At 42.7% G+C, this 19,647-nt stretch overlaps 1 protein-coding gene across 1 annotated transcript in view; it reads left to right on the forward strand.

The window, feature by feature from the left end:
* The window catches only part of COL27A1 (collagen type XXVII alpha 1 chain), a 249,264-nt gene that overhangs the window by 165,893 nt on the left and 63,724 nt on the right, over positions 1 to 19,647 (forward strand). The window contains exons 29-35 of the mRNA XM_074211169.1: positions 6,925 to 6,978; positions 7,743 to 7,787; positions 7,987 to 8,031; positions 8,283 to 8,336; positions 9,236 to 9,289; positions 12,373 to 12,426; positions 19,270 to 19,323. Coding sequence (XP_074067270.1) covers positions 6,925 to 6,978; positions 7,743 to 7,787; positions 7,987 to 8,031; positions 8,283 to 8,336; positions 9,236 to 9,289; positions 12,373 to 12,426; positions 19,270 to 19,323 — 360 coding nt within the window. The remainder of the gene's footprint in view (positions 1 to 6,924; positions 6,979 to 7,742; positions 7,788 to 7,986; positions 8,032 to 8,282; positions 8,337 to 9,235; positions 9,290 to 12,372; positions 12,427 to 19,269; positions 19,324 to 19,647) is intronic.

The raw sequence follows: 19,647 nt of genomic DNA on the forward strand, positions 1-19,647 counted from the left end.
TCTTAAAGTGGGATGCAAACTCATAGGTTTGCTTCTTTCCAAGTCTTCTTTCTGGTCATCTCATGGGAGAGCAGAGAGATAGTCTCTGTTAACTTTGATTATACTCTGAATCTTGGCTCTTCTCAACCTTTAAGAGGTGTGGGATGAGAATTCTAGAAGGGCTAGAAGAGAATCCTTGGTCCCTCGTAACGGGGGTGGGGCAAACCTCCACCATTTGTAGGTGAAAAATACCCATTAAAAACATCTAAAATCATTCCCTTTCCTTATCCTCTCAGTTAAAACCTGGACTTCTTTCTCAGCTATCTACATGATCTTCAGGCATGATTCCATCAATATCTCTCCCAGTCTTATAGAAGGAAATTGAATTGCTATATTCAGGATTGGTCTTTGAGATCTTAAGGAGATACTAGGCATTTTTCCTGGCTATCCAGTCACCCACCCTTCAGGCAGAGAATTACCTGTATTGGGAAATGACCTTCAAACCAGTATCTCAGTAGTGTTTAGACCAGAAATTCTTTTTTTTTTTTTTGTATTTTTGCAAGGCAATGGGGGTTAAGTGATTTGCCTAAGATCATACAGCCAAGTATTAAGTATCTGAGGTCAGATTTGAACTTAGGTCTCCTTGATTCCAGGGCCTATGATCTATCCACTGTGCCACCTAGTTACCCTTAAACCAGAAGTTCTAATCCTTTATGGGTCATGGCTCCCTTTCTCAAAATAATGTTTTTTAAATAAATAAAGGAAATGCTACATTAAAGTGAGAGGTTAATGAAAATAAGAATTTAATTTTTTTCTATCTAAGTTCATGGAACCCTTGAGATCTATCCATGGGTCCATAGGGGAGAGGGGGGTCCATGGGCCCAGGGTTAACAATTCCTGGTTTACACAGCTGGTCCAATGAGGCTATACGATCTTAGAATTACTGCCCCTTTTATTCAAGTAAGGACAAAAAATAGTCACAAATTTCTAAGCCTTAATGAGCTATGTAGCTGGGTCATTTACCAGTCCACTATGAAACTCAGCTTTCCCTCTACTAAAGAAGGACAGCTCCTGCCCCTCCCTTCCCAATGAGATCATGTCCCAGAGCTTCACCATCACCAATGGAGCATGATAGATCTGTGCTCTTCTGCCAGCTTGTTTTGGGGCTGATTGTCAGGTTATTTCCCTGCCATCCTTGTCCCTAGTTTTGTCTCACCCATAGGTTGTCTGGCCCCTTGCCTCCTCCTTTGTCTGACTCCTTGTTGCTTTTGACCAGACAGGGAAGGGCGAATTTTGTTCATCTATTCTTGGCTCAGAGGACTGAGTTCCTTGGCAGCATGGTGTCAACCCTCTGGCAGGAGAATATAAGGGAATATCAGCTGTACTGTTCTGGGTCAGACTGATGATGGTCTCTCTAGTTCAGGACCTTTTATGATGGGGACATCATGGTAAATCAGCTATTTGGCAGAGTGAATTGGGATAAATGAGGGTATTCCACATTACAAACTATCTAATCTAGTGAATAGGATAGGTCACTGGATTTGCAGCCAAGAAGACCTGGCTTCAAAATCCACCTCAGATACTTGCTAGCAGTGTGACTTCTTCAACCTCAATTTCCCCAATCTGTAAAATGCATAATAATAGTAGCTTCTTTTTTTTAGTTTTTTTTTTTTTTTTGCAAGGCAAATGGGGTTAAGTGGCTTGCCCAAGGTCACACAGCTAGGTAATTATTAAGTGTCTGAGACCGGATTTGAACCCAGGTACTCCTGACTCCAAGGCCAGTGCTTTACCCACCACACCACCTAGCCGCCCTCACTACACCACCTAGCTGCCCAATAATAGTAACTCTTTTAAGAGTTGTGAGAATCAAACGAGATAACACAAAGTGCTTTGAAAACCTTAAGGCCATAAATGCTAGCTATTTTTTATTATCATGACTGAGTATGGAACACATAATTCAAAATTTCTTCGTAAGGAAGTTAGGAATATTTTCCTACCATGAAACAGATGATAGTAGTACCAGAAAGGACCATCAAGAACATTTAGTTCAACCTTCTCATTCTACAGACGAAGACACTGAGGCCCAGAGAGGGAAAGGAATTGCTTAAGACCATGTGGCTAGTAAGGAATGAAATTGGACTTCAGGTCTCTTGAATCCTAGTTAAGCATTCTTTCTGCTACACCATTTCTGCCTGATATCTGGAGATTGGCTATTTCTTCTAGTGATGGAGGAAGAAGAGTTTTTCAAAGAAATTTTTAGTCACACTTTCCTAGCATCAGATACATTTGAACCTGGTCTTTCATTCAAAGTTGTAACATGTTGATTTTTTTGATCCTTGACTGGAGTCTAAGTCTGGGACCTAAGGGAGGTAATAAATTTAGAACTGGAAAAGATCTCAGAGAGGATCCATCCAGTCCTTTCACCCCACAGATGAGGGAACTGAACAAAGAAAAGGGAGGTGGTATGTCTATGGGAATACCAATAAGAATTATCAGAACTGGGATTTGGATGTATCAGGTCACCTAAGCCAAGCCATTACCTGTATTGGCTTCCTTATCAAGTAATCATTTAGCCTGTACTTTCAGGAATGGGAAACCCACTCCTTCCCAAGACAGTTCTAATGGATAGAAATTAGAAAGCTCTAATTGTTAGGAAGCTTTTCCTTATGTTGAACACAAGCCTTCCTTTTTACAACTTTTACTCAGTTCTCCCTCTGAGGCTAAGCAGACAATTTTAATTGTTTTTCTACATAGTTCCTCCAATGTTTGCTTTCTTCCCCCCACCATTTTCTCTAGCCAATATTCCCTCAGTGTCTACTCTGGGTCCAACTTGGCACTGTGAAGGATGCAGAAGTATGACAAAGTCCTTGCCCTCAAGGGGTTAGCAATCTGGTTGGGCAAACAAGATCAATACATGCAAAGCAATTAGCAGATATTCTACTGGGTTGAATGTAATTAAGTGCTGAACTGTGTAGTATATATTAGATGACTAACAGTGTTGAAAAGTGGATTTTGTTTTAACTTAAGTTCAGGACCTTACATTTATTTCTGTCAAACTTTATAATTTTCTACTCCAACTGGCGTCATTTCTGACTTCTAGCAGAGATTTAAAACGGCTGATATTGGCTAGACAACATCCTTTCAGCAGGTTAGGGAAAAGATCAGACTCAGTAACAGGAGCTTTTTTGTCTTCTCTGGCAGCTCCTTGAAGGACAAGCTCCATTTGCCAATTCCCCTCCCAGTCCCCATCCCCAGTATCCTTGGCCCATAGAGAGCCACTAGAAACACAAATACCACACTGTTCTTCATGGAGGGGAACCCAGCAGGAGAACCAGGGGGATGGGAATCCCCAGTCAGGTCAGGCTGCATAGAATCCTGGAGAGCGTTCTCCCCTTGCTCTTACAATTGGAGCTTCTGGAGTTTTAAGTCCTGGACCTTAAAATCATTGGAGTGTGAAATCAAAGTCTTAAAGTTGGAAAAGTCTTTAAAGATTGCCTAGTTCAACCCTCATCTGAAGAATGCATGTGTCCTATTATATCCCTGGCAGGTGATTATCTAGTCTTTGCTTAAGCATTTCCATTGATGGAAACTCGATGCTATACAAAGCAGTCTATTCTGTTTCCAAAAGTTTAGAAATGTCTTCCCAATATTGAGCAAAAACCTACCTTTCTATAATTTCCATCCAGTGCTCCCAGTTCCATCTTCTGGAATAAGAAAGAATACATGGAACATGCCCAATTCCTCTTCCAAAGGACAGCTCTTAAAATATTTGAATGTGGTGATCATATTCTCCACATCCCACAGCCCCCATCTCTATCTCCCCCCTAATCTTTCATGCATAGATCTTTGCACATGGATTCAGGAAGATCTGGATTCAAATACTACCTCAAGCACATACTGTTTGATTCTGGTTGATTCACTTAACCTTTCTAGGCCTCAGTTTCCTCTTCTGTGAAGTGTAAAGGTGTTGTAATTGATGACCTCTATGAATCATTACAACTTTCAGTCTATAATTATTCCTCATAACATGTGGTTTTGAGTATGTTTTTAGTGAGAAATTGCAGTTTCTAAGTGTGCTGCATAATATTAGCAGCATGGCAGATGTAGTATGACCAGGACAGAATACATTAGGACTGCCTGGAGCCGGCGGGGAGGATTCAAATATCCAACTAAGAAGATTGTATATGATTCTAGAAGTAAGAGGGAGCTGTGACTGCAAGTTCTTGAGGCAATAAAGTGGCATGGTCAGAGAAGTCCTTTAAGAGGATGAACTTAGCTGCTGGGTAGAGGATGGAAAGGGGTGAGATGTTGAGGCAGGGAGACCAGGTAGGAGGTGATTGCAATAACAGAGAGGAGAAGAAAGACTGAACTAGGGTGTAGTTTCTAAAATGGAGAAAAGGGGATATATTCAAGAGATATTGGAAGGTGGAATTGACAAGAATTGACCCTTGATTGAATGTGGGGGTGATGGGGAGGAGAATGAAGAGTCAAAGATGATTGTGCAGAGAAACTGGGCAACTGGAAGAATCATGATGTCTTCAATAGAAAGAAATATTTGGAAAAAACCAGCCTTTCTTTCATTATCCAGAGAGCCAGACCTCAGTTTCCTAACTGACACTAGAGCAAATAGAAGAGACTAGTCACTACAGTAAAGAGAAGTCCTTTCCCTGAAGAGTGCATTCTGGGATCCCAGCCAAGAGCTAAAGGAAGTCTATCACTGCACCTCTGATAAACTCAGATTTTTCTCCATTGGGCTCAGTGTCAATCAATCCCTTCTTTTCTATTTGTTCTCAAGGGACATTCCCCCCCCCCCCTTCTTTTCCCTCAGTTGTTTATTGTTCTCTTTGGGATGGGAAGCATGTGGCCGCAGCTGTTTTGACTTACAGGGCAAAGAACTGCTCTGGAGAAAGAGAACTGGCCCCAAAGATCCCCCTCTAGTCCTCCTGCCTCCTCTCGACATTCTTATCTTCAGAACTGACAGCTTGGATCTTTCAACCTACTCTCAACCACCCCCAGGCTCTCTACTCTTGGTTTCTGCAGGGAGTGGTTCCCAAGAGTAGCAGCCCTTCATGCTTCCCCCACCCTCTGTCCATTGGTTCTTTCAGTAGCCCCAGTGGGAGATTGCCTCCTGGTTCTTTTGCTTCTATGTTGGCCTTATTCCTATTCACAATCTCTTGATCTGTCAGCATGACCAGATGGAAGCAGCATCCAGATCAACTTTTCATTTCATTTTGGGGGGGTTGGGAATGGTCATTCACCATTGCCCAGCTCCACTTCCCAAACCCTTCAGTGAAATGTGGCTTGTTCTAGGATCAGTGTGATTGGGCTGCAGTTTCTATCCTTTCTCCAGGCTTCCCTCCCTGTGTTCCCCTAAACCCCAATGAATGAAGCTGTCCTTTGATAATTTACCTAGAAGCCTGATTCCCAGCTAGCCTGGGTTATTGCTTTAATTCCATGATGTTTTTACCTCCTTTTTACACAGCTGGAGAAGTCCTAAGATCATGGAATTCAGAACAGGAAGGGACATTAGAGATTATCTAAAACAGCCCCTTCCTTTGACAGATTGGGAAACTCAAGCACAGAGAGAATGTGACTTGGTCTGGGTCAAACAATGTTTTAACAATGCTAGGATTAGAACCCAGGCTTTCTCTGACTCCAAATCTAGTGTTCTTGGTAGTTCTTGACAATTGCCTTGGCTCTGGCCGGCTGACCAGATCTGTGTCTGACTCTCAGATAATGCATCTAGACGAATCACCTCTCCCAGGACCCTCCACAGAGCCTACTTTTCTTATAGTTTTGGGTTTTTTTTTTGTTATAAATCTCTGCCTGGTCTTCCATCTCTTTACCCCCCACCCCAACCATAAGAGTATATATACATGTGTGTTTCTGTTCCTCTTGTTATCTGGTATCTCTTCTATAACTATCTGCTTTTAAGAGGGTGGGGGGTCCTGAGAAAATGACAAAGGGGAATGAATGCTGAAGGAAAGCAGGACTTCCCTAGCAGGAACAAAAGCTTCTGCTAACTAAATTGGACTGAAGGGTCCTGGGGGTCGTCAAGAAAGTCAGTCACTATCTCCCTTCAGGCCTCTTGTCTGGACTATTGCAATAGTCTCCTACCTGTTCTCTGAGCCTCAAATCTCTGCCCTCCCCAGACTATCCTCTATGAAAATAGCAAAATGAGTTTTCTAAAGTGTAGGTATGACCATAATCTCTCAATCTCTCTCTCTCTCTCTCTCTCTCTCTCTCTCTCTCTCTCTCTCTCTCTCTCTCTCTTCCCCCTCCCCCCCCAAGCTCCTAACCTCCAGGATCAATGTTAAAACCCTTCTCACACTGGCCTCAGCCTCTCTCCCCACTTTTTCAGTCTTTTTATTCCTGTCTCTCCTCTACAAACTCAACATTCAGCTACATCAGCCAATTCTCAGTTACTCAAACTTGACATTCCATCTCCCGGGAACTTCTTTGCCTTTGCCTTGGCTGTCCTCCATATGTGGAATGCTCTGCCCCTTTAGCTTCAGCCCCTAACATCCCTGGTTTCCCCTCAAGATTCAGACCAAAGCCTGACTTCTGCCAGAGACTTTCCTGGTCCCCCCCAATGGCTTATGCTTTCCCCTTTCAGACGATCTTCCATCAACTCTATATATCTGGATGTACCCAGATAATTACAAATTATATTCTCCTGTTGAATGTGCATTGTGTGAGAGAGAGAACTGTTGTGTGTCTTTGCAGAGAAGACCAGAGAGCTGGCCCTGTGCTTGTTCTGGGAAAAGTCATGGAGTGGGAGTTGGAGGGAGTGGGGAAAGTATGGGCTGGGAGGGAGTGTGAGGGCCAGGTTGTGGGTCGGGGTGGAAGCTGGGGGCGGGTAGCACTGCTAAAGTCCTCCCCCTGTTTATGGCCCAAGGGAGACCCCTGCTGTTCACACTGCTCTTCTGTCCATCCTCTCTTCAGGGGCCCCGAGGACCAGATGGACCAGCAGGGGAGCCAGGGTCACAAGGTATCAAGGTATGTGCCTCTAGTTGAAGGGCATGCTTCCCTGCCCAGAGATAGACCATCTCTCCTTTCAGAGTGGATTCAGGGGGATGGAGCATGATTTTCTAGTAGCCGAGTCCTTGTTAAATCCCTCTGCACTGGTCACCCCTTAAACAGTGTCAGTGTTGGTGTCCAGGGCAGAAGCTGCGCTCTCGATTTGACCAGGGATACTTAACATCCAGCCCCTTCAGGATTCTTGGACTGGAAGTGGTGAAAAGTAATCCTATCCCCATTACCCGCCCCTCCTCCTTTAAGGGCAGGACTGCCCCAAAGTCCCACTAAGAAGATTGTGCTGGAGATTCTTCTAGATAACACCAGGCTTTTTCACATGACCTTGCTAGCTGCAGGGATTGGGGAGGGGGTGTGGAGGGCAAAGGCACAAAATGATCATTGGGCAACTTGGTGCTCTTCCCATGATGAATGTATCCCAAGGAGCCATCCATCTATTCTTCTTTGCCAACCTCAGTTTTCTCCTTTGTAAGAGGAAGGGGGTAGACTCTAAATTCCCTCCATTTCTAGCACTCTCTATTCCAAGAGCTGGTCCACTTAAACTAAGAAGGTTTGGAGTGGAGAGGGATGAGGAACAAAGACCTTCTCCCCTGCCTCAGACCTTCTGAGCCAGTCAGTCATGCCCAATCCAGTGGCTTCTAAGAAGCATGGGACTCCAAAAATATCAACACAAACTGACCCCTTGAAGTGCCAAAGCCCGCCTCTCTGTTATTTGCTCTCCTCCTCAGGGCCCTCCAGGAACACAGGGCAAACAGGGCCTGGATGGACAGCAGGTATGTCAGCAATTTCCCTGGAGCCAAGGGCATGGTGCCAGCCTGGCTCCCTGCCAATATCCCATCCCCTCCCTCCCCCCACCAGACACACACACTCCTTTCACTGTGAGACATGCCTTTGATGGACTTTCCTGACACAGGAGCATGAGGAATTGGGACCCTGATTCTCAGCTTCTAATTACCCCAAATATGTTTATAGGGCCAGGAAGGCGAGAGAGGGGAGATGGGGCCTCGTGGCTTCCCGGTAAGTGTTAAACACTGGTGGCTTTCTTTTTCTTTTCATGAAATAAGTAAGTGGACAAGGGGGAAGGAGGTGGCAGAGGGAATGACTTCAAAGATATATTTGCTGGCGAGGCTTAGTTTGGCTTAATTTAGTTCCAGGACATGTCTCTGTCACTTTCCTTCAGAGTGACTGAGACCAAGGTGGTGGGTGGGAGGCAGGAGGAAGGTGGTGGTGATTAGAACAAAAATAATCCCAGGATCTGATTTCTGCAGGGAATCCCGGGTCCTTCTGGCCCCCCAGGGGCTAAAGGCATTCCAGGAGAACCGGTAAGCCTCTCTCTATTCTCTTTCTTCTGCCTTCATGGATTTCTTTTTTTTCCCACTCTTCCCCAAGCTCAAAGGAGCATCCAGGATTCAGGGAACTTGATGAGTTCCTTGGTGTGTGTGTGTGGGGGTAGGCAATGGGATAAGGGACTGACTCCTCTCCTGCTAAAATAATGCATAATACTTGAAGAATATAAGGAAAGGAACCATGTGGACTCTAGGAAAAATCAGGGGATCCTTTAAAATAGAGGAGGGACAAGGTTTGTTTTGGGGGACACAGGATTCCTTCCTCCAAGGAATCTTTGCTTTTTTAAAGAGATATTATAGAGCCAGGTGAGGAGTACCAGGTGGTAAGGAGAGGTCAGAATAACAAAGTCATAGGCTCAAAAAAACTGGTAAAGCCCCAAAGGAAATTTTGCCACAGACCTAGAAACACTTCAATATCTCTTCTGCCTCTCTTCTCTAATCCTGTATGCAGAGCCAATCTGGACTGCCTAGTTTTCCTAAATGGTTAGTCCGGGGGGGGGGGGGGGGATCTATTTGTGTGGCTGGCCTGAGCTCTGAGCACTGTGGTGGAAAAAGGACTCCAGTGGGAGTCTGGAAGAAAGGAGTTGGAGAAAGGCCGGGGACCAGTCTCTGGTGGTTTGGAAGCTGCTTGTGGGCCAGGTCTGCACAGACCAGAGGTTTTACCAGAGCTTTACAAGTAGAGGGCATAGGCTGGCCTTCATCCATGGTTGAGGGAGGAATGAAACAAAGACTCTTGAGAGAATCTGAATTGACTCTTTGGGCAAGTAGTGGATCTAGGACCTAACTGGCAAGAAAGTCTAAGTGAAGCTGGCTAGAAAGATAACTTTCCATAGGAGAAAAGTAACATCTTAAAGAGATTTTTGTCTATCTTCTAGGGCCCTCAAGGACCACAGGGATTGGTTGGCCCATTGGGAGAGATTGGATCAAAGGTAAAGTGTTTAAAAAGTGTTGTCAACTTCTCTTTCTTTGCCCTTCTCCCAGCCAAAGCCTCCCAATAGGGATTCATCTGCTTTTTGGAAAGGTATACAGAGACAGGGCAGTATTTTCAGCAGGAAATACTGAGAAATTGCCCACAATCTCTGTATTCTTCATTCTGCCTCCCCTATAGAAGCTCTTGATTTTTCCTCTTCCCCTTATAAAAACTTACTCTCAAAAAAGGATTTAATAACTTTATTCACTAATAAGGTCCAAATAATTGATGACAGACACATCAGTCTTTTTCCTCCCAGAGATTTTTGCATTCTAATAGCGATCAAAACTTTAAGCTAATAGTAATCCTTTCCATAGTGTAGGTAGGTGGCATAGTGTGAATATCCTGGGCAAGTTACTTAATCCTGTTTGCCTCAGTTTCCTCATCTGTAAAATAAACTGGAGAAGGAAGCGGCAAACTACTCCGGTATCTTTGCCAAGAAAATCTCAAATGGGGCCCAAAGAGTCAGACATAACTGAGAAACAATTGAACAATAAAATTCCTTCAATTCACCCATGTTTTCATTTACATTAATCTAGTTCAACTATGCTATGAGGTAGATATAAGGGGGGATGAATTATGATATTGTCATTTTGCAGGTAAAGAAACTGGGGGTCAGACAGGTTAAGTGAATAGCTCGGGTTTACACAGTAGCTGTGAACAGCTGTGGACAGCTCAGGTTCACACAGTCAGGCTACTGGCCCAGATTTCCTTTCCATTTCAAATTCTACTTTTCACCTTCTATGATTTTTCTTCTGTACCTTACTGTCTCTCACACTCACTGAAATTTCAGGAAGATGAGTGTGGAGGAGCTTTCTGAGATTTCCCAATGAAATGTAGGCCCACCCTCTAAAACGATACCAATTAGCAGCAGTTTTACTTATATGTAAAGCTGATCTGGATGACATGTCTCCAGACCTTTGGGAATCTACAGAAGGGGTTTACTACAAGGTTGGAGGCCAGTAATCTGAACTGAAGGAAATTCTATTTCATTAAGGAGTTTAGTGACCTCTTTCTCTACTACCTATTCTACTTCTTTTTTCCTTATACTGAATCCATTCTCTCCATCCCCTTTTTATAGAAAGGACACAGAAAGTTTAAGGAATTTGCTTTAAAATATGCACATTGAGTCAGTGGTAGTCAGGACTCGAGCCCAGGGCATCTGAAGAGCTGTAGGAGACAACTTTGCTTCGATGTCTCACCACTGTAGTGTCAAAAGAGCACTCCATTAAAAAACAAGACAAAAATTGGATTCAGGGAAGAAAGACTCTTGAATCTATTTCCTGGCTTCACTTAACTAGGCAACCTAACCTTGTTTCCCTGAACTTAGGAATTAGAGGACCTGAATTCAAATTCTGGTTCTATGATGTAGGGTGAGCTACTCAAATGTTCTGGGCCTTACTTTATTCATTTGTAAGCAAGGGAGGTCTACTAAAGCTCCCTGAGGACCCTTCTAACTTTAGAGTTTATGATCCTATTATTTAATGTCTCTCTTTTCTCCACCAAAAATAAGGACGGTTTTTCTTTCCTTATTTGATTTTTGGGAAATTTATTGGAATATAGACACTGATAAGACAGGGAAATAACTGAGATTCACAGAATTTAGGGTCTTTTCCAACATATTCCCCCATCCCCAAAGCAGAGTGCCCATCCCTTGGGGTTAGATGTCTGTCATCTTTTTGCTCAGCCTCAAAGAGAATGTACTCATTCAGCTCACAGCTCAGTTATCAGGCGATTCCTACCCCCCCCCCCAATACACCCTTGTAGTTTGTGAATCACAAGATTTTCCATTCCAGGCCTGCCAAAAAGCTCTCGATGTGGTAAACCGCACAAATGGGGAGCTTAGCTCCCAGCCTCCCTCTAAGCAGCTTCTGGGCTCGGCTGGGCTGTACTGATCCGAAACTCCCATCACATGTGGCCTGGCATGAGCCCTCCTTCCTATGCCCAGAAGGCCTTTTGTATTGTCATGGTGGGGAGTATCACCCCATGGACCTCAATGACTCAGCCAATGCCTCCCAAACCCTAAGAAGGAAGAGAGAAGAGCTTTGGGGTTCACTGAGGTAAGGAACCGCCCCCCTCCTTTTGTGGTTCCGATACCACCAAAGACAGTTCCCACACATCAGGAAGTCTGATGCCTGCTGTGGAGAAGGGCATGGTGCTTGTAAAGTTCTTTAATCTGGGAGCTCCTCATGGTTGAGACTGATCCAGGGGAAATAGCTCCTCAACTCCAAAGCACAAGTCTCTGTTTCTTTGAAGTTTTTACAAGAGACTTTTTCCATGTCCCCGGGGGGTGCTACACTCACAACAACCCTCTCAAGTAAGTGGCAAAAACATATAAATACCCCCATCTTCCAGATGAGGAAATGGAGTCTCAAAAGAAAGATGACATGGCTCAACTAGGAAGCACTAGAACTGAGGCTCACCAAGAGTCTTATTGGCCACAGGTCCAGTGTTCTTTCCCTTCTGCCCTTCAGTTACTCCCTCCATTCACCTTCAAGGTTTATTTATGTTGCCTTCCAAACTGTGGCTTTGGCTGGTTTGATGGTCCCCTTCAGATGCCACTTAGGTAAGGTCCTCTTTATTAATAATCCTGGGCAGTGGCGATCATGCCATAGGGAATGGCATGGCTCCCTTCTTCCTGAGAGCTCCAAGGAACTTAGAAGATCACTGGAACTCCTGGATCCTTCCATCCCACCCACCCCTCCACATGCACCTCCATAAGGAAGTGAGTGTAAGCTTTACTAGATGTGTTCAGAGTTGCTCTGCCTAGGACCATATAATCAGTCTGATTGAGCTAGGGCTTGAACCCAGGTCTGGAGAGCTGACTTTCCAAAGCTTCTTCTTGGAGACCATAGTCTCATCTTGTATAGCATCTCTCCTTTTTCTTTTCTGAAATCCACGCTCCATCTCTGTCTAGTGAGCTGAAGCAGATGGAGAGGAGTCTTCCCCAAGGGGACTGGAGGGCCAGGCTTCCTCTCACTACTCTCCCTGCTGGCATCTTTTGTTCAGCTGTGGCATAGTTACAATGAAACTTTCTTGCAGGGACCCCCTGGTGTTTTGGGAGAGCCTGGCCTTCCAGGTGAAGCTGGGATGAAGGTAAGCAGAATCCACAGTCAACTTTCCTCTACCCTGTCCCCCCCTCCCCTCTTCCCAAGACCAGGAGAACAGAGGCCTTTGTTTGTCACTGACTGACTGTAAAGCCTAGGACATGCCTTTTGAAAAGGGATCTGGGCTGTATGAAGGGGCCCTACAGCTCCCAGGAGCCCTGACTACGATCAGCCTTCCAGGGTTGATTGCTCTGGGGCCCCTGAGGAGAGACTGGCCTTTTCCTCACTCTTCGGCTCCTCACTATGAGTAGGGGTAATGGGATCTTGGGAACCCCAGAGAGCAAACAAGGAAATCATCTCCAGGGGCCACTCAACTTTCTCGGGCAGTGGCATTTGGAAGGTAGGAGAGAAGCCTTGGGGAAATCCCTAGAGTCTGGTTGGGGCACCATTTGGAAACTTCGACTCTTTCACTGCTCTTCTGCTCACCTTTGAACTTTGGATGTCTAGAAACCCACTTGAGGGTGTTCCAGCACTTGCATTGCATTTTAATTTTATTTTTAAGTTTGCCTGAATAGGTCCAACCTATTCAAAACTCCCAGGCCCCACAGAACCCACCTCTGCCACTTAAAAGTTATATGATTTTAGGCAAATCCCTATACCCTGTTTGGTATTTGATTTCCTCATTTGTAAAATGAGCTGATTGACCCCAGTGGTCTCTGAGATTCCTTTGGCTCTGATTTCTTCTATACTAATAAGTCTATTGAAACCCACCTTTTGAGTCTGCTCCCTACCTCACCCCCAAGAAAGACTTGACCACAAAGCCAAGTTTTCTCTCCCTTCCCACCCTTTGCCCAAGCATTCCTGAAGTTTCCAGGGGCTTTGGAATTGACCTAGGTCAGAGTCAGCAACATTCTAAATAGTCTAACCCCAGAGCAAGTCCAAAGCCTTGGAGCTTAGGGAATGCTAGAGGTTGGGAGGTGGGGGGAAGGGCTCAAAAACATTGTCCACTAGCAGACAACCCTTCTCCCCTTGGCTCCAAACATGCCTTTTGGCAGGACTCAAGAGTCCTTCCCAGAGTCCTATAAGTTTAAATAGTCTAAGGTCCCTCCCAGCTCTAAATCCTACTTTAACCTATGTGCTGACCTTTGGGATGGGGTTGAGATGCTAAGCACCCCCAGAGAAAAAAATATCTCTTTATCTTTTTTTAGCAACCTAGTGAAAACAGGAAGTATTATTGTTGACCCAGCTGAGTAGCCTTGGACCAGAAGGGACTATGTATAATTCCACTTGTCCTAACCAGGCTGTCAGGCCCCTTTTTTGTATTTCTCCTCTTTGATGTTTATTCTAGTAGACTGACCCTCTCATGCATCTCTAAAGCTACCTCATCTTCTGACCTGGGTATGCAATCTGAATCTTAACTCTGCACCCACCCACCTGCCTCCCCTACCTCCTTCTCTACTTTGTGTCCCTAATTACTTGCCTGGCAAACAAACCTCTATTGATCCCCCCTGGCTCCACCAAGCTACTGGGGGCCTCTCAATAGGAGAGGAGGGGAAGCCCTTGAATTGAGAAACTTGTGCCTCACAGTTGTGTAGAGTGGATAAGGAATGTTGGCCCAGGGTAAGGGTATTGTTAAAGTCTGGACCCCAGGAGAGGCTATGAACACCTGAGAATAGTGGGAATTGAGGGGAAGGAATAGAGGTGATGTGACTTAGTGGGAAGAACGGTGCATTTAGAGTCTAAAAGCTGTGAATATTGTGTTCTTTTTTATTTTTTTAAATATTGTGCTCTCAAACATACATTTTAAAAGATTTTATTTATTTTGAGTTTTACAATTTTCCCCTTAATATTACTTCCCTCCCTCATCCCCCACAGAAGGCAATTTGCCATTCTTTACATTGTTTCCATGGTATACATTGATCCAAATCGAATGTGATGAGAGAGAAATCATATCCTTAAGGAAAAAACATAAAGTATAAGAGGTAGCAAGATAAGACAATAAGATAATAGGTTTTTTCCCTAAATTAAAAGTAATAGTCCTTGGTCTTTGTTCAAATTCCACAGTTCTTTCCTCTGGACACAGATGGTTTTCTCCATTGTAGACAGCCCCAAATTGTCCTTGATTGTTGCACTGATGGAATGAATGGGTCCATCAAGGTTGATCATCGATCCCATGTTGCTGTTAGGGTGTACAATGTTTTTCTGGTTCTGCTCATCTCACTTAGCATCAGTTCATGCAACTCCCTCCAGGCTTTCCTGAATTCCCATCCCTCCGGGTTTCTAATAGACAAATAGTGTTTCATGACATACATATATCACAGTTTGCTAAGTCATTCCCCAATTGAAGGACATTTACTTGATTTCCAATTCTTTTGCCATCACAAATAGGGCTGCTTTGAATATTTTTGTACAAGTGATGTTTTTACCCTTTTTCATTATCTCTTCAGGGTATAGACTCAGTAGTGGTATTGCTGGATCAAAGGGTATGCACATTTTTATTGCCCTTTGGGCGTAGTTCAAAATTGCTCTCCAGAAAGGTTGGATGAGTTCACAGCTCCACCAACAATGTAATAGTGTTCCAGATTTCCCACACCCCTTCCAACAATGATCATTATCCTTTCTGGTCATATTAACCAGTGTCAGAGGTGTGAGATGGTACCTAAGAGAAGCTTTAATTTGCATTTTTCTAATAAGTAATGATTTAGAGCAATTTTTCATATGACTATGGATTGTTTTGATCTCCTCATCTGTAAATTGCCTTTGCATATCCTTTGACCATTTGTCAATTGGGGAATGGCTTTTTAAAAAAAAAATTTGACTCAGTTCTCTGTATATTTTAGAAATAAGTCCTTGTCAGAAACAGTTGCAAAGATTGTTTCCCAGTTAAACATACTTCTTAGCATCTCTGTACCTCAGTTTTCCACCTGTAAAATGAAACAGTTGAGGTCCCTTCTTGTTTTAGGTCCTATAACCTATAAACATAGGAAATAGGAAGATCAGACTGTTGCAGACTCCAAAGAATAGGGACCCAAGGACTCCCAGGCTGGAAAAGGGCCACTTTTCCTCTCAATCTCATCTCAAATATAATTTTCCTTGTGTAGAAAGAGATACCAAGATCATGGGCAGGAAAGAGCCTTCCCTCCATCACAGAGAATCACCATGGATTGGAGAGTAGAGGGTAGAGAGAGAAAAGATGGGATTTTCATTACTGTTGACCAGCCTGGAATGACCCACTCTCTGTGGCCATCACTTTCTCTCTTCCTCAGAACAAAACAGGGTCTATCCTAATCTTTACTGTTCTTAGGTAGAAGTTTCAGCTTTTTTTGCCACAGCTTATTGGGAACTGTGCTTCCTGTCACCTATTGTATTCCAAGGCTTCTTTAGCAATTCCTGGGTCAACACTTCACAGCATTACACAACTGTTTTCTCTCTCAGGCCCTTATTCTTTAATTTTCCTCTAATTTTGTCTTCTCAAAGGGCCACAAAGGAATTGATGGGTGAATGAATGAATGAATGAATGAATAAAAACCAATTATTAAGTACCTATTAGGTGCCAAACATACTAATCAGTGGGGCACAAAGACAGCCCCTTACATTCTTTTTTTTAAAAGGTTTTTGCAAGGCAATGGGGGTTAAGTGGCTTGCCCAAGGCCACACAGCTAGGTAATTATTAAGTGTCTGAGGTCAGATTTGAACTCAGGTACTCCTGACTCCAGGGCTGGTGCTCTATCCACTGTGCCACCTAGCTGCCCCTACATTCTATTTTAAAAAATAAATATTTTTATTTGTTTTTCCCACAACATGCAACAATAGTTTTCACCAATAACTTTTTTTGACAAGGTTTTGAGTTTCACATTTTTCTCCCTCCCTCCCTTCCCTTCCCCTTCCTCCTGACAAAAAAAATCTAATACAGCCTCTACATTTGTGATTATGCTAAAGACAGATTCATATTAATCTTATTTGAAAGAAGAATCAGATTGAAACAGAAGGAAAAAAACATTAGAAAGAAAAAAATGACATAATATATGACAATTTTTAAAAATTGAAGTAAGCTTCAGTCTGCATTTAAACTTCATGGTTTCCTCTCTGGATATGGATAGTATTTTCCAGTACAGTCTTTTAGAATTTTTTTTGATTATTATACTGCTAAAATGAACAAGTCTATCATAGTTGATCATAACCCAATAATGTTGTTAGTGTGTTTAATGTTCTTCTGTTCATTTCCTTTAGCATCAGTTTTTCTAAGTTCTTCTACGCTTTTCTGAAATCCCATCCCTCATGATTTCATATAGAACAATAGTGTTCCATCACATTCATATATCACAATTTGTTCAGCTATTCCCCAGTTGATGGATATCCCCTCAATTTCCAATTCTTTGACACAAGAAAAGTCTTGCTATGAATATTTTTGTACTTGTGGGATATTTACCCTTTTTGTGTTCTCTTTGGAATACAGACCTAGTAGCAGTATTGCTGGATCAAAGGGTCTGAACAATTTTTAAGGCTTTTTTTTTCAAGGCAAATGGGGTTAAGTGGCTTGCCCAAGGCCATACAGCTAGGTAATTATTAAGTGTCTGAGACCGGATTTGAACCCAGGTACTCCTGACTCCAGGGCCAGTGCTTTATCCACTCTGCCACCTAGCCACCCCAAGGTCTGTACAATTTTATTGTCCTTTGGGCATAATTCCAAATTGTCCTCCAGAAAGGTTGGATCAGTTCACAACTCCACCAACAATGCATGGGAGTCTCATTCTTCCCACATCCTCCCCAATGTTGATCATTTTCCTTTTTGGTCATATTGATTAATTTGACAAATGTGAGATGTATCTCAGAGTTGTTTTAATTTGCATTTCCCTAATCAACAATGATTTAGAACAATTTTTCATATGACTCTAGATAGCCTTAATTTCTTCATCTGAAAACTGTCTACATCCTTTGAAATGATTTTTTTGGGGAGGAATGACTTTTTTTCTTATAAATTTGACTTGGTTCTCTATACATTTTAGATATGAGTCCTTTGTCAGAAATACCAGTTGCAAAAATTATTTCTCAATTTAATTAATTCCTTTTAATCTTTGTTGCATTGGTTTTGTTTGTGCAAAAACTTTTCAATTTAATATAATCAAAATTATCTCTCTTTTGTAATGTTCTCTTCTTTGGTCATAAACTATTTCCCTTTCCATAGATCTAATAGATAAACAATTCCTTATTCTCCTAATTCAGCCCCTTTCTTTCTAATGGGGAGACAACACACAGAGGTGAATGGTAGTCAGGCAGGAAAATTTTGATCTGAAAAGTTTCGAGGATGAGGAATGGAGCCATAGGGAGTAGATTAGCACATCTTGGAGCAGTTTACAAAAATATTATGTGCAGATGGAAAGTCAGCTTGGGGGCATAGTGGACAGAATAATGAGGTTGGAGTTCAGATGTCTTGAGGTCAAATCCTGCATCAAATAAGTTTTAGCTATGTGACCCTAGACAAGTCAATTCATCTCTGTTTCTTAATCTATAAAATAAAGAGGTTGAGATTGATGACTTCTAAGATCCCTTCCAGCTCTAAATCTGAGATCAGATTTGGAGGATTACTCTATGGGATAGTCTATTCCTAGTCAATGAGCTACACCTCATGGCAGAATAATAGGTTGTATAGTAGCTCACTGGAAACAAATTTAAGAATACATAATATTTTGATTAAAAATAAAAATTGGTACCAGGAAATTCAAATAGACAATTATGCCCATGAGAACTCTTTGTCACTTAATTCAGGTCACTGCCACTTTTTCCTCTTTAAAACTGTCCTCTGTTTGAGTAATCTGGATGCAAAAGGAGCATTTTTCTCTGCCTCCCCCTTCCCCCCGCCCCCAAAAGGATACAAGAAATGGGAGCAATGGATCAAAATAATTGCAAAGAACTTTTTTACAAAGAGCACCTCTGTACCCTAGTGCGGTTTTTTTTTTTTTGGATTTTTGCAAGGCAAACAGGGTTAAGTGGTTTGCCCAAGGCCACACAGCTAGGTAATTATTGTGTCTGAGATCGGATTTGAACCCAGGTACTTCTGACTCCAAGGCCAGTGCTTTATCCACTATGCCACCTAGCTGCCTCCAAAGAACTTTTTTAAAGACATATTTAATAACCAATTGCCACAGACCACAAGAAAACAGAGAACCTAACCTTTCATTTCACTGGCCTGATTGCTTAACGATGACCAAAAGATCTTTATGGTAATTTTTAGAAATTGTCCCACAGCTAGCCCTTAAAGAAGCTTAAAATCTATAGCCAACTTGACAGGTCAGTGAAAGAGCAGGTAACTTGAGTCATTTGGGGCAGTTAGTGCAAAGTTTACTGTTTAGCTGGTATGTATTATGAAGAGTTTTTGCCTTGATAATGATTCATTTGCCCTTTGTTCCATTGCCTGCCTTCAAGTCTTTTCATAGACTATCCCTCATGCTTGAATTATACTTATTCCTCACCCCTACCTCTTAGAGTTGCCATCAAATTTCAATTAAAATACTACTTTCATCATGAGATATTTATCTCCCTCAAATGCTGATGTTTCCCCCAAAATACTGCCATGTATTTATTTTATATGTAAGCATATTGTCTCTGCCAATTGAATCGAAGCTCATTGAGGGAAGGAATGATTTCATTTTGTCTATGTTCACAGTTTCTGGCCTGTAGTAGACACTTAATAAATAATTGATTGATAAAGAGGAGGACCCTGGACTCCAGGTCCCACTTTGTTATAAAAAATGGGACCAGGATTAATCCCAATACTGGAAAATGTGGGAGGTTCATGGTTAGTGGGGTGGGAGAAGGGAATGATGGTGTAAATCATATGTATTGGAAAAGTTTCTCTCCATGACATTGAACCATGTGTCTTTGGGTTTCACAGGGTGATTTTGGACCTTTGGGCATCCCTGGAGAGCAAGGTCTGGTTGGTCAGCGGGTGAGTAAGAAGCCAACTTCCTTCTTATCCCCAAGATAGCGTTGTATAGTTTTAATAGTCATTGCACTAGTCAATAGAGGACTTGGGTCCTCATATCAACTCTGCTACCATCCAGTTGGGTGATCTGAGACAAGAGATTGTACCTTCTCTAGAATTCAGGTTCTACTTAGTAAAAAGAGACAGTCATATTAGACTATCTTTAAGATGACTCTAAGATGACTAAATCATTCCTCTTATCACCAGTCATTCAAGAAAAAATAAACAATCACACAAGTTTTACATAAGGAAGATTTAGGGTGTGATTTTTTCTCAGTGGCTGTGTCT

The sequence above is a fragment of the Macrotis lagotis genome, chromosome 1, assembly GCF_037893015.1.
Source record: "Macrotis lagotis isolate mMagLag1 chromosome 1, bilby.v1.9.chrom.fasta, whole genome shotgun sequence".
NCBI lineage: Eukaryota > Metazoa > Chordata > Mammalia > Peramelemorphia > Peramelidae > Macrotis > Macrotis lagotis.